Below are 23902 nucleotides of genomic sequence, written 5' to 3' on the forward strand. Positions count from 1 at the left end.
TTTGGGCCTCAAGTTTTTTTTCTGTTAAATGTTTTATGTGCAGACTGAATGAGCTTGTGTGAAGAGCCTTGTATTGTGCCTGGTAATAACCTGTAATAGTTAACTTTTATCAGATTCTTTGTAAGTGCCAGGCACAGTGCTGCGCTCCCCACGTACCTGATTTCACTTAAGCCACTTAACAACACTAGATCGGTATTGGGATTAGATCATTTCACAGATGAGGGCACTGAGGCTTGCGGAGGTTAAGTACCCTTTCCCCAGCCTCACAGGCTACTAAGAGGCCGAATTGGGATTCATGCCAGATTGTCTGAGTCTGAAGTTCTTGCACTGAGCTTCTCCAGGATCTGTTAAATAAAGTATAGGTGCTCAAGGAATGGGAATGCCTTCCCTCTTCTTGCCTTCTGCTCTCACCCATGCCACGTCCCAGGGGCTGTTTCTGTGTCTTTTGCTGTGTGCCTACTGTCCTGGAGAAGAAAGGCCTTTTTCATCTTTAGTCGTGGCATCTCTGCTCTCCACTCTCCTCTCTGCCCCCAGGCACCCTTCCTTAGTATTTTTCTAGGGCTTTTTCTTTTTTTTTTTTTTTTAAAGATTTTATTTATTTATTTGACAGAGATAGAGACAGCGCGAGAGAGGGAACACAAGCAGGGGGAGTGGGAGAGGAAGAAGCAGGCTCATAGCAGAGGAGCCTGATGCGGGGCTCTATCCCATAACGCTGGGATCACGCCCTGAGCCGAAGGCAGACGCTTAACCGCTGCGCCACCCAGGCGCCCCTAGGGCTTTTTCTATTTCTTCTTCCCATTTCCCCATTTAGGGGGAAAAGACCTTCCCTTCCTTTCCATACCACGTTTCTTAACAGGCAGTCCCTGGCCTCTGTTCATTTGTCTTCTGCCACTCTCATCAGTGCTTGCAGCCTGGCATCTCCCCCTGACCTGTCAGGGACCCAGGATGAGCAATTTGCAATTTGTCTAAACCAGGAGGACAGTAATCGTTTCATCGGAGGTGAAAGTAAGAGAATAAAGGAATTTCAGATAAACCTTGATCAGGAGGAAACCTTGGGGGAATTCAGACCAGTAGACCCTTGTTTTCTGCGTGAGAGAGTAGGCGAGTTTATCTGCTGGGACCCCAGGGGTTGAGAGATCGGGAAACATTCAAGGGGGAACAGGAGAGGTTGCTCACCAGGGAGAAGTGAAGGATGGGTAAAGGCCTGTCCAAGGTGGCACGGCAAGGTGACAAGTTTCTTTGTGTCAAAGTGCAGCTGGCGTGATATATGTGCAGATAAGAGAGAACGTTGAATCCATCCTGAGTCAAGATCTGTCGGGGCTGGTGAGTGGAAGGACAAGGATTCGGATAAGGGAGCTTATGCTGGGCAGGACACTGTTGAGTTAACAGCCTGTGAGGCAGTAGTGGGAAAGGTCTAGACTGCTGACCACTAAGAAGTGTGGAGGCTGGGAAAAGTGTAGGTTATGACCCAAAGAAGTTGAATTTTGAGGCATTCAGCAGGCTTATTAGTCATCCAGTGAAGAGTCCTTTAGTGGCCTCTGTGGTCAAGGCTTCTTAGGAGGAAGTGTCCAGCATTATTGAGTATCTGCTCTGTTACGAGCAATTTACTACACATAGCGACACAAAAAATAGAACAAGACACAGTCCCTGCCCTCAAGAGCTCATAGCTTATAGGAGAAACACCTTAACGTTCGATAATGTGAAAAGGTCACTTCCTCAGCACTGAAGCCCACGTGGGGGAGTGGGAGCGGAGAAGCGAGTCCTTGGGAACCCCTTGCACTGAGGCGGGAGTTAACTTTTCACCTCTGCTGCCTTGCCTCTCACTTATGTATTGTGAACTCCTTGGGCAAGTTCCTTGCGCAGTGATCTGCGGATACTAGGAACTCAGTGAATCGTTAGAGATTTTTAAATGTCTCTTTGTCTGCAGGTAGAAGAAGCTGGGCAGGTGTTCCTGTTGATGAAAAAGGACTATCGAATCTCCCGAAATGTCCGCCTGGCTTGGTTCCTCGATCACCTGCATCAAACTGTGCAGGCCACACCCCAGGAGATGCTGGTGAGGCCCAGAAGCACAGGATGTGACAGGCCGGCTCAAAAGAATCTGCTTTTTTAAGAGGGTCCTAGAAACGGGAGGGGAGACTAATTCTGAGGGGTCCGATTCTAGGATGGGCAAGTGACTTTGCCCACAAGATGATTCCACAGGGGAAATGTTGTTTACTTTTCCAGACAGGAAGAATATATGGTTGGCTTGCAGGAGGTGGGGCCAGTGGTTTGCCGTTTTGGATATAGCAGTTCAGGTCCTGGAAATACAAGGGGGACTCTTCCCAGACCCTTTCCTTTTCTCTCTGTCCTAATTGTCAGCTCCAGTCTGAGCAGGAGTTGGAAGTCCTCAGTGTCCTGCCCCCTGGGTGGCAGCCAGATGAACCAGTGGTCCCAAGGCCATTCCTCCTTGTACCTTCCACGCGGGTCACCTTCCTGGCTTGGCAGTATCGATTTGTCATTGAGCTTGACCTTAGCCCGTCTACTGGCATTGTGGTAAGGGGTTGGGGGGAGACAGCGGGAGGAAAGGAGGGAGCAGGGGGTGAGGGAGAGAGGGAGAGGCCTGAGAGAAGTGGAAAGGGATCCCAGCCTACAATTGGAGGAAGGAAACAGGCCTTTAAATGGTGAGTGTTGAAAGATCCCCTCCATCCATGGCACCATGTTTGGGGGTGTGATCAACCTTCAGAAAAGAATTCCCATGGAAGCTGCTCGTTTCTGCCCTCTGCTCAGGGCTGCTTATGGTCACACTTGAGAAATCTTTCTCTGCATTGCCCTCAGGATGATTCCACAGGAGAGATCTTGTTTGATGAAGTTTTCCATGCCCTCTCCCGCTGCCTAGGCGGGCTGCTTCGACCCTTCCGTGTGCCCGGATCTTGCATCGACTTCCAGCCTGAGATCTACATAACCATCCAGGCCTACTCCTCAATCATTGGCCTGCAGGCCCACCAGGTAGTACATCCTTTCCCCAAGTCTGTATGCTCAGACCTCATTTCTGATAGTCTACTGACCAAGTCCTTGTCCTGTCGCTGCGGTCTGCGCCCAAAGTCCCCGGCTCTGCCAGCTTCTTGGAACCCTTTACTAGTCATCTCGGAGGCTCTCTCCTCTAGAGAAGTATCTGTTCCTCTGCTCTTCAGGAGCCTTCTCATGAGCTTGATTGGACAAATGCCTCTCTCTCTCCTTCTGTAAGTCTGTGGTTCTAGCCCTTGGATGTCTGTTTTACCACTCTACCACCACCAGCCTCCTAATTTGATTAGAAAATTTGCTTGTATCCTGACTCCTGCCACGACCCCTGGGAGATGATCTTTTAGAATAATTTTATGATTTTGAAATATAACAAATACCCAGAAACATAATTTCTCCCAAGGACAGAGAGGGTCATTTTCTGTGAGGGCCCTGTGAACTGCTGGGTGTTACGCTGACCATACAGATGACAAGGCTTATCCACCACCAAGCAGGCCAGCACAAGACACTCCTTTTGGACAATGGCCAAGTCTGTTACTGGAATATCTGGGACTTAGATAAGCAGTGGCCCAATTTCCCCTCATCTGCTCTTAACCACCCTCAACTCACTCGTAGGGGCTTACCCTGAAACTGTCCCTGATGGCCATGTTGTCACCTTAGCTGTCAAACTGGCTTTGAGACAGGGATGCGAGGAACAGCACCTGAGTGTCTGAAATCTGCAGGGCGTTTGGTGCTTGTCTGGGTCCCAGCCCTGTGCTGTGGCTTCCAGTGCTCTCCCAGCACAGCTGCTAGGACCGTTGGTTGTAGGCAGCATCCCCGGGTGGAGGCTGGGCTTCGCAGGCACCAGGAGCCAAGACAGGGATGGCACAGGTGTTAGGTAATCACTCAACGTTCAGTTTATCTTGGAAGATGCTTACGAAGCCCGATCTGCGCAAGACCTGGGCTACGTCCTGGAGTCACAGATGAATCAGACACTGTCCCTGTCCTGATGGGAGGAGTTGAGAGTTTAGTTGGGGGGGGGGGAGACAGATATTGAAGGAGGTAATTTCAGTTGAATGTGATAAGGACACTGATAAGTAATGACTTAGGTGCTGTGGGAGCAGGAGCACCGAGAAGGACACCCAGCCAAGCCTGGGGCTGTGACAGGAAAGACTTTCACACAAAGAGGCATTTGAACTGAGTCTTGAAGGAAGGATCGAGGTTAACCCTTCAAAGAAGGGGAAATGGGCTTTCCAGACAGAGGGGCTCAAAAGCAAAGCCACAGAGCTATGAGACAGCGCTCCCAATCACAGGTGTCCTTTGACACAGTAATTTTGTAATTCTGTTTGACGTAGTAACACTGGATGTGGGGGTGGGGAGTGGTAGTAAAGAGGAGACAAGAGAGATAAGTGGAGGGACACCTGGCTGGCTCAGTCGGTGGAGTGTGCAACTCTTGATCTCAGGGTTGTGAGCTCGAGCTCCACGTTGGGTGTAGATATTATTTAAAAATAATATCTTTTAAAAAGAGAGAGAGAGATAAGTGGAGGCAGAATTACGAGAGGCTTTGAATGTCACGGCTAAGAACTTGTCCTTTGTTCTGTAGACGAGTTCAGCATGGTGATGACCAGCACTGAATTGGATTCATATACCCTGTATGTGCTTGCTGGCTGTGGGCCCTTATGCAAGCGACTTAACCTTTCTGCACATCTGTGTCTTTTCTCCAAAATAGGGATATTAACGGGACCAATATTATATGGTGACTGAGTTCATGTATATCAAGCACTGAGAACAGTGCCTGCCACATAGAAAACATGCAAAAATGTTAGCTATTAAAACTGTTCACTGTTGGGGCGCCTGGGTGGCACAGTGGTTAAGCGTCTGCCTTCGGCTCAGGGCGTGATCCCGGCGTTATGGGATCGAGCCCCACATCAGGCTCTTCTGCTATGAGCCTGCTTCTTCCTCTCCCACTCCCCCTGCTTGTGCTCCCTCTCTCGCTGGCTGTCTCTATCTCTGTCGAATAAATAAATAAAATCTTTAAAAAAAAAAAAAAAAAAAAAAAAACTTTAAAAAAAAAAAAAAAAAAAAAAAAAAACTGTTCACTGTTAATAAAACTATTAAAAATGGAAGGTTTTTAAATGGCCAGTAACGCGATCAGATTTGTACATTGGGAAGATGGATTGGAGGACAGCTTCTGTGCTGGGGGGGTGGGCAGAGGGTGAGCGCAGCCCTGGGGAAGAGGCGGGCCCTGAACCAGGGCAGCAGCTGTGGGGAAGGAAGAGTCTTACTCAGGTTACCCCTCCCCGGCCCAGGGTCAGCCCCCACCCCGTCTCTAAAGCTCCCCAAGATATATCGTGCTGTTCCTTAAAGCAAAACAAAACAAAAGATCATAAGAATAAGGTATGTCCATTGAAGGAAATTTTAAAAATACATAAAATATAAAGAAAACCAAAACTCACCCATAATACACCACCCAGAAACAAGTACTATGAACGTTTGATGGAATGTTCTTCTTGTCTTTGAGTACTTGTTTATCCTCCCTCACTACCACCCCTCCTTCCAAAGAGAGGAGAAACATCAGGCCATTTGCATGGTTTGGCATCCTGCTTTTTTAGTGTATAATCTGGGCATTTTTCCTTGTCAGTAAGTATTCTTTGAAAGTACGATTTTTAATTGCTGCCGAGCTTAATATTTTATCACATTTTATCATTCTGTATTTGGCCAAACCCTACTGTTGGACTCTTGGGTTGACCCACTTTTCATTCTTATAAACAGTACATTCCAATCCTATAAACAAACAGATGTGAACATCTTTCTCACCTTAGAACCCCAGTTCCTACTATTCCTCTGATTCTGTTTTTCTTCTCATAGGCAGGCCTGTGAACGTACAGAGGCCCCCTCTCCCCTCTTCTGCCTGTGACCACCCATTTCCCCAGCCCCGAGTAGGGAGTGAAGGGGTAGTTGTTGCCCAGGAGGGCAGGGGCAGGGGGTAGTGCGCATGTAAGAACCTGGTGGGAGCCTGGCAGAGAGGAGAGATCACAGGGGCTTCCAGGCCTGTGTGAAATTTCTAGGATGAGGGCACTTTTTTTATGTTGAAAGAAGGAAAGGAACCCCATGGAGAAAGAATGAAGGTATTAGATATTAGACAAAAGGCCCAAGATTGGTTGGAGAGATTAGCTTTGGGGGAAAAAGGCGGAGGAGGAGTCTTTTCTTCTCTCAAAAGAACAACAAAAACATAGATGTAAACATTGGGCAGACTTTGTGGGTATTTTCAGTGGATTGGAGAGTAGTACACCCTTGGGATTATGGTGAGCCAGCAGTTCCCATTGGCTGGTTTCCTTTCTCTGTGAAGAGGTGGGTGGGCGTTACCTGCTGAGGGGAAGGAGAAGGAAGGAACACTCACTAGGAAGATGATTTTGAACCTGAAAGGGAAAAGGTCCAGAGCCGCTTCTGTGTGCCCTGCTTAGAAATCAACAAGAAGGGCGCCTTGGTGGCACAGCGGTTAAGCGTCTGCCTTCGGCTCAGGGCGTGATCCCGGTGTTATGGGATCGAGCCCCACATCAAGGCTCCTCCGCTATGAGCCTGCTTCTTCCTCTCCCACTCTCCCTGCTTGTGTTCCCTCTCTCGCTGGCTCTCTCTATCTCTGTCGAATAAATAAATAAAATCTTTAAAAAAAAAAAAAAAGAAATCAACAAGAATAAAAAAGTATGAGTCAGAACGAGAAAAGCTTGGCCAGGCTGAGGTGGGGCAGTCTGGTGACCTGAGATGGAAAATCTTAGGGCACCCCCATGTGGGAGTTTGGGGAAACCCAGTGTGCAGGACCAAAAGCAGAGGAAGATTGTGAACCCAGATTAAGGTCATGAATGGCCTGGTATCCCTGATGGAGTAGATGATCTGATAAGAGAGGAACTGGCTGTGGATTTAGCTGACTTGAGATTCTGGGCGAAAAGTCAGGATTGCCTAGAGGGAGCTGTGGAGAATAAATAGGGAGACCAAAGGGGGACTTTCCAGTGTCCCCCTGATGCTCATATCTGGTCTTTTCCTTTTGCTTCTCAGGTGCTGGTGCAGGGCTGCCTTTTGGACCCTTCCCAGCGGGAGGCGTTCCTGCAGCAGGTATACGAGCAGCTCTGTCTCTTTGAGGATAAAGTGGCCACCATGCTGCAGCAGCAGTACGACCCCCAGAGTCAGGTATGTGCGAGAGAAAGCAGGTGGAGGCCACTTAGAAAGAGGAGCTATTAAGGGACAGAAGGGAGAGAGGAGGGACAAGCCCCAGCATGGAGGGAAGAGGGCAACAAAAGGGGCGAGTAGGCGGAGGGAGCCAAGGATAGAATTGCTGGTGAGTGCACATGACAGGTTCCCTGCTGGAGGAGGGCTCACCTCTGTGCCCCAAGGCACACACTCTTGCTGGGGGAAAATGTGAAAGCCATTTGCCTGTGTGTTTTCAGTCCTAGAACTCCTCCCCCACTGGATCCGAGAAGGTGATCATGGGGGGCTTTGTTCTCTAGGACTTTGTACAGTCAGGGATAAAGCTGCTTGGACTCATTGAAATGCACTGCTCATTCCTTTGGGTATCCTAAAGTAGCCAAGGAAATTAAGTCATACCTGTGTGAAGACTTAATACGATTGACGTAGAGAATATTTCTTCATAGTGATGGGAAACTCTGGGTAAGGGGCCTCGTCGACAAAAGGTGGGGAACCCTGCTCCAGTATAATCTGGTGCTCCATCTGGGGCCAGACTCCCTGTCCATCTGCGTGTCAGCATCTAAGCACACCCTGGGAGAGCAAGCACAGTCAGGACTTGGCTATGTAGGGGGGGTTGGGGTTAGGATTAGGCCTGTCTGGCCTGGCCAGTGCTAAGCTATAAATTCTTGGCTGTGGGTGGGATAGTAATGCCATCTGTCCAATTCTGTCTCCTCTGTAATTTGGGCCAGGCAGAGGACCAGTCCCTGGACTCAGGGGAGCCTCCGGGCCGGAAGGTGGGAGTCTCCATGGTGACAGCTGACCTCGGGCTGGTCAGTATGATTCGTCAGGGCATCTTGGCACTGCAGTTGCTCCCCTCAAACTCCAGCGCAGGTCAGTAGAAGGAATGTTGCTGGGGTTGGGGCAATAGGAGGGTATAAGAAGGGGACGTTACCAGTATTGATTGAAGTTCCAGGGCACCAGTGGGTCCCCGGGAAGAGGATCTATCTCCCTGTTTGAGGTGAATGTGAATGAGTGTGTCTCTCCAGTACTCTCAGCTCTGACAACCATCAGGGACCCTAGTGGGGATGCGCAGTGCTCCAAGTAGTGCTCCGCATCACTTTGGACACTGGGACCCAGCACTCAGGAGGGAGAAGCAGGACGGAAGGGAAGAAGGAAGGGTGTTTGTGGATCATAAAACGCATCGGTTGGTGGCACCGAGGTCCTCAGGGCCCCATCAGTTGGATGCCTCCCTGTGACTTTGATCTGGTCAGCGTCCCCAGGCCTGTCTGATGTTTCCTGCTCCAGGTATCATCGTGATCACAGATGGCGTGACCAGTGTCCCTGATGTTGCTGTCTGTGAGACGTTGCTGAACCAGCTTCGCAGTGGCACCGTGGCTTGCTCCTTTGTGCAGGTGAGGGCTTTCTAGGAAGGAGGGGAGGGAAGCGTGGTACGTCACAAAGATGGACATGGCTGGTTACTTTCCTACAGGTGACGATTTCCCACATAAAGCCAATAACGTAGTTGCCTGTGTGTTAGTGGGGGGAATAGGTGTCGTGTCTAAAACAGGAATAGGTGGCGGTGGTGGGAGAAGACTCTCATCTTCGTCCTTAGGACGTGGGGAGACGTCATGTTCTAGGAAAAAGAGTGCTGAATTTGAAGTCTGACACTTCTGTCCAGCCTCATCTCTTCCGTTAGATTACTTATCACTGTTTTGATTGCAAGGATCAGAAAACCCAACTCAAAGTCGTTTAAGCAAAGGAAGGAATAGGAATATTCAGCAAACCACAGCCAATTTGGATTGACGGGCCGTAGGGTGGGAAGCAAAACGCTGTGGGAGACAGGCCGCAGGGCAGGCATTGGCCAGAACGTGAAAAGCTGGTTGCGCTATATTGAGGCGCTTCAGGATAATTCTTTGGGTGATGCAGGTAAGCACAAGGAAAGTCACTAGTTGGGTTTATGTTTTATGAAGGTCTCTCTTGGTGCTGTGTGAAGGCAGAAGTGGAGGCAGGGGGGTTATTAATTGCAGTGCTCAAGGTGAGAGAGGAACAGGGCTTAAATTAGGGGAATAAAAGGTAGGAGACAAGGGGATAGAATTGAGAAAATGAAGAGGTAGTCAGCATGACTTACAGTTAGCAAGGTGTGAGGAGTGAGCAAGAAAGGGGTCAAGGATGTCTCCAAGTTTGGGAAGTCAGTGGTGACTGGGTAACTGGCGGAGCAAACGGGAAGAGAAGCAGTTGGGGTCGACTGAGAACAAGATGAGGAAACCAGGTTTGTGCATGTTGCGTTTGAGGCACCGGTGGGTCAACAGAATAGCAGCTGAAGGCATCATCTTTGGAGTTAGACATGCTTGGCCTGAATCCTGGCTCCACTTGCTAGCTGTGTGACATTGGGCACATCACTTGATTCTTGGTCGGGTTCATTTGTGAGTGGAGATTATGACAGTGCCTCCCTCGTTGGGCGGGACCATGCATTTAAAGTGCTCAGCAGAGTGCATAATTATGTCATAGACGGCTGCTATTCATAGCAGGTAGCAGTTGGATATGCAGATCTCGTACTCAGGAGACAGCGCTAGTTGAGAGAGTTAGGATTTGTCAGCCTGCAGATGCTAATTGAGCAGAGAAGAGGGCCCCTGAAGCACCTTAGGGAATACCAGTGTTGAGAGGTCTTTCATAAGAAGGGGGCCCACCAAAGAATGAAGGGAAAGAATCAGACAAGAACCAGGAGATTCTCATGTCAGAGAAGTCCGGGTTTGGGGAAGAAAGGAGCAGTTAACAGTGTGAGATGCAGTGGACAGGTCGGGTAAAATGAGGAATAAGAAGTACCCTCTTGATTTGGTGATGAAGAGGTCACCGGGATCTTATCCAGGCCATTTTGGTGAAGAGGTGGCAAGGGAAGTGATTACAGTGGATGGAAGAGCGGATGGGAGAGAAGGAAGCGGAGACAAGCAGACATGAGGACTGTGGCTGTTCCGATTGAGCGGGGGCAGGAGAAGATGGAAGCTGGAGGGGAGTGCAGGGCGGAAGAGGCAGGTGCTTTGTTCTGTCAGTTTGTTTTCTATGCTAGAGCCTTCAGCCCGTTTCTGAGGACCGGTGAGGAAGCAGAGTTTGAAAATAAGGGAAAGAAAAGGAAGCCTGATGGAGTAAAGTCTCTCTGTTGACAAGAGGGCACTGGCTCAAAGAAGTAGATAAGGGTCTCTTTGGGAGTGGAAAGGAGTCATTTCTTCCTTTGAAACTAGAAGGATAGAAGTGACGATGGGGATAAATTCAGCGGAGGGTTTCTGGTCCCTCTCTGAAGGAAGAGGTGAGGGTGAGTACTGTGAGGAGGGGCAGCCAGCACTGGGGAGAACAGTGTTGAGGACAGCCCTGAAGGACCTGCTGGGCTGGGTGTCGTGTGTTCCCATGTGGCGCCAGCCTAGACAACGGTGCACCTTTCTCCCTTTGAGATCCCCTGGCTAGGTGGCGATCCTGTTTGGAGTTTGGAGGTTGAAGGAGAGTCCAGTCAAGAGGGCAGGGATAGCTTGGAGAGCAGAGGTTCAAGGGCTGGCAGTCTTAATGAGGTCAAAGAGCAGCAGGAGTGGGAGGATGGAAGGAGTCCCGAGGAGTACAGTTGTGTGTAATCAGTAGAATGTGGCAACTGAAATTGCGAAAGTGAAGTGGTTCCAAGAGAAGCCAGGGGCCAGGGTGTAGGCAGCGGGCAGGCGAGTGGAATAGAGAGGATTCCTGGAGATGAGAGGTCAAGGAATTGAATGAAACATCTCAAGTTGGTCTGTCACCATTTTCTGTCAAGGGCCAGCTAGTAAATATTTTAAGCTTTGCTGGCCGTACGGTTGTCACAGCTGCTCAGCTCTGCCTTTGTGTAGTGTCAAAGCAGTCATAGGTAAGGTGAATGGGCATGGCTGTGTTCGAATAAAACTTCATTTACAAAAACAGGTGATGTGCTAGATTAGACCCACAGCTTGTATGTCGTTTGCCGACCTCTGATCTGTGGATTTAGTGTTCCCGATATGGTCCATGGGCCGGCAGCATTGGCATCGCCCGGGAGCTCTTTAGAAATGGGAAATCTTAGGCCCATCCCAGACCTACTGCATTTTAAGAAAAAATCCCCAGGCATTTTGTATCTACCCTAAGGTTTGAGAAGCACTTTGTTAGAGACACTGAAGTCTCTCCGGTGGTAACAGGAAATCAGTGAACCACTTCTCAAAATGTTTAGTGAGTGGTGTAGTCTGGCGTTTGATGTTCTGCAGAGGGGTGTGGCCAGATGGTGGGGCTTCAGCCAGGGCCCAAGGGAAGGAAAGCTGCAGAGCCATGGTCTGTCTCGGGAGAACACTGACCCACTTCCCGTTCTGTGGTCCCCAGGGCTGGGAACGGCCACCAGCCCAGTCTCTTCCACTCTTTTTGTACTTCCTTCTCGGGTTCCTGTTTTGGTGCTAGGCCTCTAATTGCTCATTTTCTCTAGGTGGGAGGAGTTTACTCTTATGACTGCAGTTTTGGCCACGTGCCCAACGTGGAATTGATGAAGTTTATCGCAATGGCTACATTTGGTTCTTACCTGTCCACTTGTCCTGAGCCGGAGCCAGGCAGCCCGGGTCTGACTGTCTACCACCGGGCATTTCTCCTCTACTCCTTCTTGCGCAGTGGGGAAGCCCTGAACCCCGAGTATTACTGCGGTGAGGGGCAGACTGGGGCCAGGGGTGGGGGGCCAGGGAGTGTAGCACAGACCTGGAGGTGATGCAGGAATGGGTCCCTGGGGGGGACTGGGGCTGACTGTTCTGGTGTGGTTCTCTCCCCTGCGATGGCAGCATAGCCTCCCCCCCACCCCCAGCTCTCTGTCAGCTCACATGTAGCCACCTGCCTCTCCCCCACCTCGCTGGTCTTCTAGGCTCTCAGCACCGCCTGTTTAATGAGCACCTGGTCTCTGCAAGCAGCAACCCTGCCCTGGCTCTGCGCCGAAAGAAGCACACCGAGAAGGAGGTGCCCGCTGACTTGGTCAGCACTGTGTCTGTACGCCTTCGAGAGGGTTACAGTGTCCGCGAGGTCACACTGGCCAAAGGTGAGGGTCAGTAGGCCCTGCCCCGTCGCTCGAGTCTCAGACCTGCCAGACAAAGTGGAAGGCACTTAGGTATCAACCGTGAAATTCTGCTCGTCGTTGGAGACAGTGGGTTCTGAGCTGCCTTCAGGGCCTCGTTCTCTCAGCGTTGAGCCTCCCGTTTCCATCTCCTTTGTCAGAGGGGGGGTCAACAGAGGGTGGTGTGGTGTCCTGACCATGGCTCTGTTTTCACATCACTCCTGCAAACTTCTGTTTGTGGTAGTTGGCAGGCTCTAGGCCTGAAATCTCTGGAACCGTGCTTGGAACCTTTAGCCAGGCTAGAGTTCCAGGAGGTAGGTGGGGGTTTCGGAAAGAACTCAGTCCCGGGTTGGAGTCCTATGCCCTCTTCCCCTGACTAGCCTCCCGCTTCCCCTGAAGGAGGGTCTCAGCTGGAGGTGAAGCTCGTACTGTTGTGGAAACACAACATGCGCATCGAGTACGTGGCCGTGGCGCCCTGGCCCCTGGAGCCTGAGGGCCCTCGAGGAACACGGGTGGAAGTGACAATGGAAGGGGGCTATGACATTCTGCACGACGTGTCCTGTGCACTGAGGCAACCCATTCGCTCACTGTATCGTACCCATGTTATCCGACGGTTCTGGAACACGCTACAGAGGTGAGTGAGGTCACCCACCGCTCAGTGAGTGATGCCCCGTTTGTTGGTGGGGGGGCAGAGGTGTGAAAATGGGAGCTAGTGAGAGCCCCACTGAGGCCCAGGCTTGTGTCCAGTGTCCCATGTCCCCCTGGGGCTCCCTTCCTCTGTGCCCACCGGAGTTAGGGGTGGCTCAGGGTTGGCCCTTTCTCTGCAGCATTAACCAGACGGACCAGATGCTAGCCCACCTTCAGTCCTTCTCTTCAGTCCCAGAGCATTTCACGCTTCCTGACAGCACCAAGAGTGGAGTGCCGCTCTTCTATATCCCGCCCGGCTCCACCACCCCGGTGAGTGGCTCTGATGCTCGTCAGCCCTGCTCCACGCCCACCCAGGCTCGGACTGGCACAGCTTCTGGAGCCCAGAGCCACCTTCTTCCTTCCCTCTCAAGTCTGAGGCACGTAAACCAGAATTCCTAAGCTTTAGCTTTGAGAACAATTCTCCTCCCTCCTTCCAAGTTCCTGGCAGAGAAGGATCTGTAGAGAGAGGCTGTCCTCAGCAGACCACGCGGCTTGGAGAACGTGGAGGTGCCCACGAGCCCCTTCACCCCATCTCCACATGGCGTATTCTGGCCTCCCCCGGCATCTTCACCCATTTCCCACCAGTGCCAACCACCATGAACTGTGCACTTCCCGAGGACCAGAGCTTCCTTTGTCCTGTGCTGACTTCACACTCGGCCCGCGGACGTCAGCCTCATGCTACCAGGCGGTGGCTTATGCTGGCACGCAGCAGCCGCACCCTGAGCTCCTGCCGTCCCTCAGCTGCTGTCCTCCTCAGGCAGTGATGGACACACGGCAAGCTCTGTCCTTTGCCTGAATGTAGCTGAAAGGGCTACCCAGTCTGTCTCTGGGCTCCTCCCAATCTGGCCTTCGTCCTAGAGGCCTCTGGGTTTTGCTTCTGTCCTAGGCTAGACTCTGAGCTCCTCTCTGACCCCCGGACCCCACGGTCCTGTTGGCCGTTTGGCCCTTGTGCTGTGTTTCACCACGGATGCCCCTAAAAGCAGCGCTTGCCGTCCCCAGGTGCTCTCCCTTCAGCACAGTGGGTCTGACTCCTCGCACGCCCAGTTTGCGGCCTACTGGAAGCCTGTGCTGTCCATGGACGCCAACTCCTGGCAGCGCTGGCTGCACATGCACCGCCTGGTGCTCATCCTGGAGCACGACACGTGCGTGTCCTCTGCGGGCTAAAGGGACGGGGTGGGGGGGCGATGGGGAAGGGGGGCGGCCAAGGAGCCCTCACTCACCTCAGCCAAGGAAAACTGATGACCCTTCCCTAGCCTTCCCAGTTACCCATCCCCACATCCTCAGATGGGACTGGGCAGAGAGGGACAGCGGTCTGTGCTTTGCCCCCAAGCTCGGGGCTTCCCGGTCTGACTTGGGCCCACACCACTCTTCCAGCCCCATCCCCAAGCACTTGCACACCCCCGGCAGCAACGGACGCTATAGCACCGTGCAGTGCAGGATCTCACACTCCTCGCTGACCTCTCTGCTTCGGGACTGGAGCAGCTTTGTGCTGGTCGAGGGCTACTCCTACGTGAAGCTGCTCTCCAGGTGTGCAAAGTGACGGCCCCTCGTGCCTCCTGCCCCCCTGCATCCCATGTCTCTTCCTCTAACCCCAAACCTCACCGCTCTTCCCCCTCCCACCCACTGACTCCCAGCCTAGAGCTTCTCACTGACCCCCATTTCTCCCTAGTGCCCCCGACCAGCCCCCCTCCTCCTTCTACATGGTCCGCATCATTTCCAAGGCCCCGTGCATGGTCCTTCGCCTGGGTTTTCCCATCGGCACACCAGCCCAGGCCCGACACAAGGTGAGCCGGGCCCTGACTGACTCCGAGACGTGGGAGCCCTGGAGGGTGGCCTGGCTCTTTCTCTCCACACCATACAGGGCCAGGGCCAATGGAGAGAGGAGCTCCCAGACCAAGGAACACTTGGAATAGAGGGCTCTCTCACCTTGTCTGGGGGCCCCTTCTCCCAGACCTAGAGGGGACGGGGTAGGAGGATCTCATCACATTTCTCCTGCAGATTGTGTCAGGCTTGCGGGAAGAGATCCTGCGGCTGCGTTTCCCCCACCGGGTGCAAAGCAAGGAGCCAACACCCAAGGTCAAACGGAAAGGGCTGGGGGGCATTGGTGGGGGCAGCTCTCCCTCCAAGTCCCCCCCGATGCTGGGCCCGCAGCAGGCCCTTTCTGACCGGCCTTGCCTTGTGGTCCTGCATAAACCCCTGGACAAGCTCCTCATCAGGTTGGTGTAGAGGCTGGAGCCCAGGCCTGGGCACATGGGAGCCCCAGCTGAGGCTCAGCTGGGTCTGAGTGGAGATCGAAGGGTTACCTCTATTGCCCAGGTATGAGAAGCTACCCCTGGACTACCGGGCGCCCTTCTTACTGACACTGGAGCCACCGGGGCCACTGCCATTGGTGTCGGGCCGCTCAGCCTCTTCCAGCCTAGCCTCGCTGTCCCGCTACCTCTACCATCAGCGCTGGCTCTGGAGCGTCCCCTCAGGCCTGGCCCCCGCGCTGCCGCTCAGCGCCATTGCGCAGCTCCTGTCCATCCTTACTGAGTATGTCACCCGGGCCCGGCCGGGCAGCTCAGGGCGGGGAGAGAGCAAGTGTAGACTCTGGGTTTGGCCCTGGCAGAAAGCCTAGGTCAGACCCTGCCCCTCTCTGAGCCCCTGTGCTGCTGCCGCCATTATGCACAGTACTTAGCGCCAAGCAGCTCCTGCCACTGCCCCCCCCCGCCTCCCCTCCGCCCCCNATGCACTCTGAGCGTGTCTCCCCATCTCATTCCGTCCCCACCCCCACCTTCATGGGGCTTTCAGAGTCCGACTCTCCGAAGGCTTCCACTTTGCCTGCAGTGGGGAAGGGATCATCAACATGGTGCTGGAGCTTCCAGTTCAGGTATGTGCCATCCCTCGCGACGTCTCCCCACCAGAGTCTGTCAGCAGAGGGACACTTGCCGTTCGGCCGGGTTGGGACTGCTGTAAACTCGGCCTCATGGGGACCCTATGACCAGAGGACCCAAAACCTGAGGCCAGTCCCAGGACAGTGTGGCGGGGGCTGGGGTTTGAGGGCCCGAGCTGGCCTGGCCGAGATTTACCCAAGATCTCCTGTTCTGGCCCCCAGAACGAGCCCCTGGGGCAGGCTGCAGGCGAAGAGAAGCACACCTGCGTCGTCCAGTACATCCTCTTCCCCCCGCACTCTACGTCCACCAAAGACAGGTGAGACCCCTGTCCTCTCTGGGAGTGGCGTCTCTCCACATTCCCACTTGTTCCCTACTGGCCCTGAAGTTCTGTCTCACGGGCTGTTAGAGAGTCAGGGGAGGGGGTGCTGTTTTCAGATGCTTCATCAGGCGGACACTGGTCCGGAAAGGCCACATAGGAGTACGTCCGTCCTGTGCTCCCTCCGTGGACTGAGCCCCTTGCACTCGGCTGTGGATCAGACTCCCCTCTCTGCCAGGCTCAGGGCTCCTCCTCCTTTAGCTTCTCAACAGATGATGACAACGATGTGGAGGTAGAGGCCCTGGAAGGAGACTCAGAGCTCAACCTGGTCACTGAGGTGTGGGTGGAACCTCAGTATGGGCGGGTGGGACCCGGCCCTGAGAGCTGGAAGCATCTTCAGGACCTGACATACTCTGAGATCCCTCGAGCTGTGAGTGACCTCTGAAAGAGCCCCACGCCTTACTGGGTGAGGTGCCGTCCCCTCTGGAGGACCACAGCCTGTGGGCTTCCTGGTCCCTCCGAATCTCTCTGTCCTGCCCATCTGTGACTGTGTGTGCTTCCTTGAGAGCTGGACACCAGAGTACTCTGGCCTCGGGCAGGCTGACCCCTGACCTCTGCTGTTTGTGCCCTAGCTCCACCCTCGGGATGCTGCCTGCATAGGCTCCATGCTGAGCTTCGAATATCTGATACAGCTCTGCCAGAGCAAGGAATGGAGCCCCCTGCCCCCCGAGCCAAGGGTCTCTGATGGTCAGTGGGGAAGGGGCTCCTGAGGGGGAGCAGGAGAGTGGAGGGTGGGGGGCAACCATAGCTGGGGCATCTGAGTCTCACCGTGGGTCTCGTCTTCCTGCCATCCTTCCTAGGATTGGACCAGGGAGGAGATACCTGTGTCCATGAGATCCCTTTCCATTTTGACCTAATGGGACTGTTGCCTCGGTGTCAGCAGCTCCAGATGTTCTTCCTTCTGCTTTCCCGAGGTGGGTGAACTTCCTACTTACTGACCCACAGGGCCAACGGGCGTGGGAGTGATGGGCACAGAGAGTAGATGAGACTGCAAGTGAGCAGATGAGTGCTGGGGCCAGAGGAGGCTTGGAGGCTACATGGGGGCCGCCGTGCTCAGGGCCGAGCCAGGGTGCTGGGCAGCGGGAGGCTCTCGGTGCTGAGCGGAGTATGTGTCGGGCAGAGCCAGAGGGCGTCCCTCTCGCCGAGGGGCCCTGTCCCGCCAACGACATGGTGCTGTGCCGGCTGCACAGCTGCCTGGGGCAGGAGCTGAGTGACCGGGAGATCCCGCTGACCACTGCTGAGCAGGCCACCTTCTTGAGTGAGGCGCTGCAACGGACCGGCCACAGTCCAGGTGCGCTCCCGCCTCCTGCCTAGACGGCACACTCTTGTCCAGCCTCCTTTTCCCCACCCCTGGTGGGGGGGGTTCTGTCTTTGGGTTTTGGCCTCCCCATCTCTTCACCTCATAGCCCTACGTCTCCACTGGCCCTGCCTTTGTCCACTCACCTCTGCCCCCATTGTAGGTCCAGAGGAGCCACCCGCGGGGGGCCACGGGATCCTAAAGGATGGAGCAATCGACAGCACCCGAGGCAGTGGAGACTCAGCGCTCTCTCCCCCGGTCAGCACTGCTTTGTCTCCTTGAGCCCGTTTTCCCACTGACCTCCTCCTGCTAGCACATATGCATGCCCCAACTTTCTATCACCAGGGATGCTAAGTGCCTCCTGCCAGAGACGGGATACTGTCACCTCCCTTTGTCCTGGATCTTATAAGCTATACCTCGAGCTGCACTCCAGGGTGGATGAAGGGAGCAGGGGTTGGGTGGTCCCTTGCAGATTGCTCTGATTTTGTTTCTTACAGGGTGGAGGCCTCCCTGAGACTCTCAAGCCTCTCCTCTCTGCCCAGCCCCCTCAGTGGCGCTGCTATGCAAGGCTTGTGACTCCCCAGCATGTGTTTCTAACTTTTCTCCCAGCTACCTTCTCAGGTACCACCTGCTCACCTTTGTCACTAGACCCAGGTACAAGCCCTGGACTCCCCCACCAGCCCAGCAGGCAGCTCTGACTTCTATCTCTTTTTTTCTCTTCAGATGTCCAACAGCTGGCAGCCTATGGCCTGGAGGGACACTCTCAAGAGGAGACCAAGCCTAAGTTCGGGGATTGGAGTGGGGTGACCAGCCTGAAAGATCTAGGAGAACCTGGGGTGAGGCCTGCAAAGGCCCAGGTCCCCATGCTCAGTGTCACCCCAGCCGGCGGTAAGGCTGCTGACTCTTAAGTCAGTTAAGCAGGAGCAGGAACGGGAAAAAATAGAAGGCTTAGAGACCATGTGACACCTCTTCCCACAGGCACTGACCAGAACCCAGGAGACCTAAGCCCACCTTTCCGTCAGGACTTACAAGCTTACGCTGGACGTCAGGCTCCACAGACAGAGGGTGCAGATGGTCCCCGGACCCGATGTCCTGTTTACATCTATAGCTGTGCCCTGGAAGCGCTGAGGGAGCAAATGGTTGGCGTACAACCCCCTCAGGCACCCCGAGACCTCATCTTCCGGTGAATACCCTCAGTGTTGACCTAGGTCCTCCCCCAGCCACGGCCCCCAGCCAGGGCTTATGACCACCACGCTCGGGGGTCTGGACAGACAGGTGGATCATCAGTGTCTGGACCTCTGTCCGTGGCCCGCCCGACGCCTCCTTCAGCTTATCAGCTTAGCTTAGCTTCCTTCAGCAAATCAGCTGGACGTGCTGGGCCATGAATATATTCGGTAGAGACATATGGACAGTCCACGGGAGCATGGGTGGATAGGGAGTCTGAGATATCCCTTAGGAGAGTTGGCCAAGCTCGCCCCTCCGTCCTATTCCTAGGACTCAGTTCCTCGACCAGCCCTCCGCATCCTCAGCCTGGATGGAACCCAGGTTCAAGGAGGCAGCCAACCATTGTGCCTTGCTGCAGGAGCACGCACAGCGGTGCTACGTCCGTGGTGAGGGAGCGTCAGGGAGGAGGGGGGCCTTGCCGGATTACGGGCATGGGGACTGGAGGGGCCGTTCCAGAGCTTGACCGTCATGGCCCTTTCCGCTTCCTCAGGGCTGTTCCGGAGTTTGCAGCAAGCACAGAGCGTCTCCTCGCAGGACTTGCTGATAGCGGTCGATGCCTGCGAGGAGCTGCTACAGGAAGTAGACATCACCCCTTTCCTGCTTGCACTGTGTGGCCACACACGGGGTTTGCCCCAGGCACCCCCAAGCCCTGGGCCTCTCAGCCCTGGGCCCTTCAGCAGCAGCATCGAGGAGGGCCCCGAGCCTCGGGAACGAGCTGTCCTGGCTTCTGAGTCCAGGTTAGGATGGTCCCGGAATGACGTGTCGGGGTTGCGTGAGGTCCGAGCCAGGTGTAGGGCTGTGCGAGGTCACGCCCACACACCGGGGAGGCAGCTGGCTTCTTGCTCCCATTTATCAGTCTCCTCTCTTTCTCTCCTCTTCTGGCGTGGAGTGGTGAGCTGGGTGAGGGGTAGAGAGTTGCCGGCTGCCATCAGTGAAAGTAGAAGCTTGTTCTGGGGACCCTCATGCGATAGTAGTAATCCCTGGAACTGCTCTGTGAGTTTCAGAGTGTGTCGCTCGCTGCTGAGTCCCCAGCAGGTCCCTGATGAAGGGAGGGAGAAAGGCCAGCGAGCAGACAGGTGTGTGTCTGGCCCCCTGCAGTGTATTAGCATCAGGGAAACAGAAGCAGCAGAGGGAGGGGGGTGCTGACGACGCCCAGGCCCAAACTCCAGCCCAGTTCCCTGTCTGGAGCTCTGGACCCTCCACCTGTCGTGCCCCGAATCTGGGCATTTTCTCCCCACCTGTGTTCTTCCACAGTGAATGAGATCACCCTCCACCCAGTGGTCTGAGTCAGAAAGCCGGGAGTCCAGTCGTTAAGAAACGTGGGGGTTCGAGCCAAAAGGGGTGGGGTGGTTCTCCTTACCTCTGCCACTGCCCGTGCCGTCGTGCTAAGCACCCTTGCTAGAGCCAAAGACGGTGTGTGCCACTCGCAGTAGGGAAGCAGGCTCCTCCAGGATTTGGTGGCTCTTAACGCCTCGACGCCCCTCACCCCCACCACTCAGCATAGAGACCGAGGACCTCAGCGAGCCTGAGTTTCAGAGCAGCCGTGTCCCTGGCAACCCAGACCCTAGCCTGGAGATCTCTCTGACGGACGTCTGCCAGCTCAGAGGAGAGGCGCATGACGCCCTTCATAGTCTCATCCAGGTGGGACGCTTGGTGGAGGAAGAGGAGGGTGGAGTCGCGCCTGCCCCGGCGCGGTGTGCTCTCCTGGGGCAGGGTGTGTAGATGTTTACTCTAGGCTGGGGGGAGTGTTCTGCTGGGGGCCGGCTGGCATAATAGTCTCCTCCTGCCCGCTAACAGGAGAAGTTCCTGGAGATCAGCGGTCTTCACTTCCGCACGGTGCCCTCCAACCCACACTACTTCTTCTATTGCCCTCCATCCAGCCGGCGAGAGGTCAGTGGCTTCCTCTCTTCGTCTCGGACCCCCAAGCCATAGCCCCATGCGCCCACCCGGATCCTTTTGACTCGGCTCCTTGAGGCTCCAATGTAGCTCTTGTCTGGCCTTGGATAAAGCTGTCTCTTTCTTTTGCTCAGGATGAGGGCCCCCGGGACACAGTAGACAGAAAAGTCAGTGACCTGGAGTTCTCAGAAGCTGAGCTCATAGGAGAAGACGGTGTGTGGGCAAGTGGGGAGAGGTGGGAAGGCTGCTTCAAGCCGGGATTCGGGGCCCTTCGCCAGCCTGCCCCAGTAAGCACACGACATGCATCCCCGTCTAGGAGACATGTCAGCCTGCTGCGTCGTCACCGAGAGTGACCCAGAGCTGGAGGTAGAGTACCGCGAGAGCCGTGAGCCCGACCTGGGGCCGGCGGGGCTTGACTCCGCCTCGCTGTCAGATGCAGACACCGTGAACCCTGACGAGGACTCCTTCAGTATCCTGGGGGGCGACTCACCGACGGGGCCCGAGAGCCCGGTGCGCGACCTGCCGCCTCTCTTCCTGCACCTCACGTGCTCTGTGCGGCTGCGCGGGCAGCACAGCTCAGTACCCGTGTGCAGTCTGCCCACCTGCCTGGGTGAGTCCGGGGTACCCCGGGCGGAGCGCAGGTCCCAGCACAGCCCGCCTGCCTGTTGGGGGGCCGGGGGCAGGACCTATGGCTATAACTCATTAGCGCAGGGACTTGAAGTCTGTGCTTGTCCCCGGGCTCCAGCAACCCCTGACTGTCCCCCTCTGCCAGGCCAGGTGCTTTCCAGTCTGGAGGGCCCCCCCGTTGGAGGCCGAGTGCCCCTGAGGGACCTCAGTGTTACCCTGGACGTCTTCGTGCTGACCTTGCCTCTGGAAGTGGAGCTTCCCCCGACCTCGGACCCTCAGCACCACCGGTGTGGCAGCAAGTTTGGTGGGGGCGGTCTGGGCCTTGCTGGGGTAGGGGCCCATTAAAGGAATCTAGGGACCCCTTAAGGATTCCAAGAAAGGAGTGCTGAGGAGGCCTAGGAAGAGAGTACCTGATCTTTGACCTTCACTCCTATCCTGTTCAGGTCCACGTCTGAAAGCAGTGCTTCATTCCCACGATCCCCAGGGCAGCCATCATCTTTAAGGTCGGATGATGGCCTGGGGCCCCCACTGCCACCCCCAGAAGAAGACAGGTACTTCCCCTTCTGCCTCTCAGAGTTCCTCGCTCCCTGTCAGTTTTGTTTTCTGGAAACCGACATCTAAACCTTTTTTCCACTTAGGCACCCCGGACTATCCAACTTGGCCACACCCCACAGACTGGCTATTGAGACCACCATGAGTGAGGTGAGGGCCTTCCCTCCCCCAAGCTAAGCACTGTAACTGATACCCTGGTCAGCATATGAGTAAGGAAGGGGCCCCTTTATTCTGGGATCAAAGTAGGGACACCCTAATCTGTGAGGCAGGGTCTTCTAGTCTGCAAGGGAGGTGATGCCCCAAGCAGCAGGGGAGGTGCCCTTAGCCACTTCCGGATTGCTCTGTGATTACAGATCCACTGGTTGCTGGAGGATGAGATGGTGGGGGCCCTCCGAAGAGGGGGCATCCCACAGAGCCCTGCCCTGCACCGGGCAGCTGCCCACATCCGTAGCTCTCCTGGACGCAGCACCTGCCTTCGCCAGACCCTGCCACTGAGTTTTGTGTTTGGGCCAGAACGTTCCCTCACGCAGTTCAAGGAGGTATGCTGCCCTCATAACACCCCCTGGTCATCCTGGGGCCCGTTCTTCCCTGGACTGCAGATACAGAAGTAGAAGGGCCTCTCCTGGTTTGAGTCCGTAGCATTGCCCTCCGGACAGCCTCCTCACCACATTGTCCCTCACCCCATGCCTGGCAGCCCAACTCAGTGGGAAGAGGAAGAGACCCAGCCGCCCTCCTTGCCACCAGGCCTTATTGAAGTCTAGGCAAGTCCCTGACTCTCTGGGTACCTCAGCAATGGGGGTGCCACTGTCTGCTTCACCAGGTGGTTGTGAGGATCTGATGAGGAAGTGTGGGGTGCCATGAATAGGCAGGGCTGCTCTTGCCTTAACTGTGACCTTGGCTCCTGCTCCCCAGGAGTTCCGCCGCCTTCACCTCCCTGGCCATGTTCTTCTTGAGGATCCTGACAGTGGCTTCTTCTTTGTGGCAGTTGGCCAACAGCCAGGTGCATCCCAGGGGGAGCCCCCTTCAGCAGCCTGGGCTTGGCACAGCCATGAGGACAGGGCCGAAGGCATCGAAGGGGAGGTGAGCCTTTCCTGGGATGATCTGGAAATGGAGGGGGGGTGGGGGTAGATGTGTGGGGGCTTGTATTCAGTTCTGATTTCTTGCCTCTCAGGCCCTGACAGCCAGCCCCCAAGCCCCTGGCTCCCCAGAGGGTTCTGAGGGCACTCCACTCCTCAGCCTGCCACAGGGAGGTAAGAGAGGACTTGGGCGACAAAGTCTGGGGGCTAGGACCAGGGACTTGTAGATCCCTGGCCCTGCTTCCGTTTTTGGAGGGCGGTCCTGAGCAAGATTAGTAGAGGTTCCAGGCCTTTCCCTTTTCTTCCCAGGGAGCCACCCTGGGCCCAGCCGGGGGCTGAGCCTTATGTCCAGTCAGGGCAGTGTGGACTCTGACCACCTGGGTAAGCTGGGGAGGACTCTAAGCTGATGGGAGGCAGATGCAGGGCTGCGCGGCAGAAGGACTGGGCAGGGGACATCAGAAGGGACTGACGTGAAGGGACCAGGCCCATCAAGCCTGATACACTTGGAGGATCAGATGAGCCAAAGGATGGGGCTGAACCTCACGTTTGACACAGGTTACGATGGTGGCAGCAGTGGCTCAGACAGTGAGGGTCCCAGTGAGACCCTGGGGGAGAAGGCTCCCTTCACACTGCGGACCCCACCTGGGCCAGCACCTCCCCAGCCTTCGTTCTCAGGCCTCCCTGGGCCCTGCCTCCCTGACTTCTGGCTCATCGTTCGGGTGCTGCAGGATCGTGTAGAAGTGTACGCCCACGCACGGTAAGTAGGGCCCTGCACCCTGACTCTGATGTCTGCTGCTTTCCCCTGGTCCCACAACACTCCTCTCCGGGGTCATTCCAAAGTGAGACTTGGGACCGAGGGTTTGGGTAGGGGTCTGACTGTATTCTGACCACTTCCCACAGTCTGTAGCAAAGCAGGTCACTCTCTGCTTTCCTAATGGAGTTCAGAGCTGGTAAGATTTGGGCTCCTAGCCAAGCATTAAGAGCTTCCACAGTTCAGAGCAGCCTCGGAAGTTGACATGGGGCTAACAGGTGATATTTACCAAGCACTTACATGTGGCAGACGCTGTTCTGAGT

At 55.0% G+C, this 23902-nt stretch overlaps 1 protein-coding gene across 5 annotated transcripts in view; it reads left to right on the top strand.

Annotated features, from left to right (window-relative positions):
• The window catches only part of SZT2 (SZT2 subunit of KICSTOR complex), a 50603-nt gene that overhangs the window by 8452 nt on the left and 18249 nt on the right, over nucleotides 1–23902 (top strand). For 4 of the 5 annotated variants that reach the window (XR_004622877.1, XM_011232755.3, XM_034650790.1 and 1 more), the window contains exons 2-40: nucleotides 1928–2053; nucleotides 2359–2532; nucleotides 2815–2985; nucleotides 7030–7161; nucleotides 7905–8046; nucleotides 8461–8567; nucleotides 11612–11822; nucleotides 12035–12205; nucleotides 12620–12854; nucleotides 13048–13177; nucleotides 13907–14049; nucleotides 14282–14434; nucleotides 14577–14691; nucleotides 14906–15123; nucleotides 15224–15439; nucleotides 15698–15776; nucleotides 16002–16096; nucleotides 16358–16526; nucleotides 16729–16843; nucleotides 16957–17070; nucleotides 17277–17447; nucleotides 17617–17711; nucleotides 17951–18074; nucleotides 18177–18341; nucleotides 18432–18636; nucleotides 18948–19063; nucleotides 19168–19414; nucleotides 20177–20318; nucleotides 20475–20567; nucleotides 20708–20786; nucleotides 20890–21183; nucleotides 21346–21487; nucleotides 21644–21751; nucleotides 21839–21902; nucleotides 22106–22291; nucleotides 22665–22832; nucleotides 22924–23002; nucleotides 23138–23209; nucleotides 23384–23585. Coding sequence is in view for 4 of the 5 variants with exons in the window: in XM_011232755.3 (XP_011231057.1) it covers nucleotides 1928–2053; nucleotides 2359–2532; nucleotides 2815–2985; nucleotides 7030–7161; nucleotides 7905–8046; nucleotides 8461–8567; nucleotides 11612–11822; nucleotides 12035–12205; nucleotides 12620–12854; nucleotides 13048–13177; nucleotides 13907–14049; nucleotides 14282–14434; nucleotides 14577–14691; nucleotides 14906–15123; nucleotides 15224–15439; nucleotides 15698–15776; nucleotides 16002–16096; nucleotides 16358–16526; nucleotides 16729–16843; nucleotides 16957–17070; nucleotides 17277–17447; nucleotides 17617–17711; nucleotides 17951–18074; nucleotides 18177–18341; nucleotides 18432–18636; nucleotides 18948–19063; nucleotides 19168–19414; nucleotides 20177–20318; nucleotides 20475–20567; nucleotides 20708–20786; nucleotides 20890–21183; nucleotides 21346–21487; nucleotides 21644–21751; nucleotides 21839–21902; nucleotides 22106–22291; nucleotides 22665–22832; nucleotides 22924–23002; nucleotides 23138–23209; nucleotides 23384–23585 (5768 nt within the window). In the remaining variant the exon portion in view is untranslated. Of the gene's footprint in view, nucleotides 1–1927; nucleotides 2054–2358; nucleotides 2533–2814; nucleotides 2986–7029; nucleotides 7162–7904; nucleotides 8047–8460; nucleotides 8568–11611; nucleotides 11823–12034; nucleotides 12206–12619; nucleotides 12855–13047; nucleotides 13178–13906; nucleotides 14050–14281; nucleotides 14435–14576; nucleotides 14692–14905; nucleotides 15124–15223; nucleotides 15440–15697; nucleotides 15777–16001; nucleotides 16097–16357; nucleotides 16527–16728; nucleotides 16844–16956; nucleotides 17071–17276; nucleotides 17448–17616; nucleotides 17712–17950; nucleotides 18075–18176; nucleotides 18342–18431; nucleotides 18637–18947; nucleotides 19064–19167; nucleotides 19415–20176; nucleotides 20319–20474; nucleotides 20568–20707; nucleotides 20787–20889; nucleotides 21184–21345; nucleotides 21488–21643; nucleotides 21752–21838; nucleotides 21903–22105; nucleotides 22292–22664; nucleotides 22833–22923; nucleotides 23003–23137; nucleotides 23210–23383; nucleotides 23586–23902 lie in introns of those variants that run through there. The other variant, XM_034650783.1, reaches the window with a different exon arrangement.

This window comes from Ailuropoda melanoleuca, chromosome 2 (assembly GCF_002007445.2).
Source record: "Ailuropoda melanoleuca isolate Jingjing chromosome 2, ASM200744v2, whole genome shotgun sequence".
Classification (NCBI taxonomy): domain Eukaryota; kingdom Metazoa; phylum Chordata; class Mammalia; order Carnivora; family Ursidae; genus Ailuropoda; species Ailuropoda melanoleuca.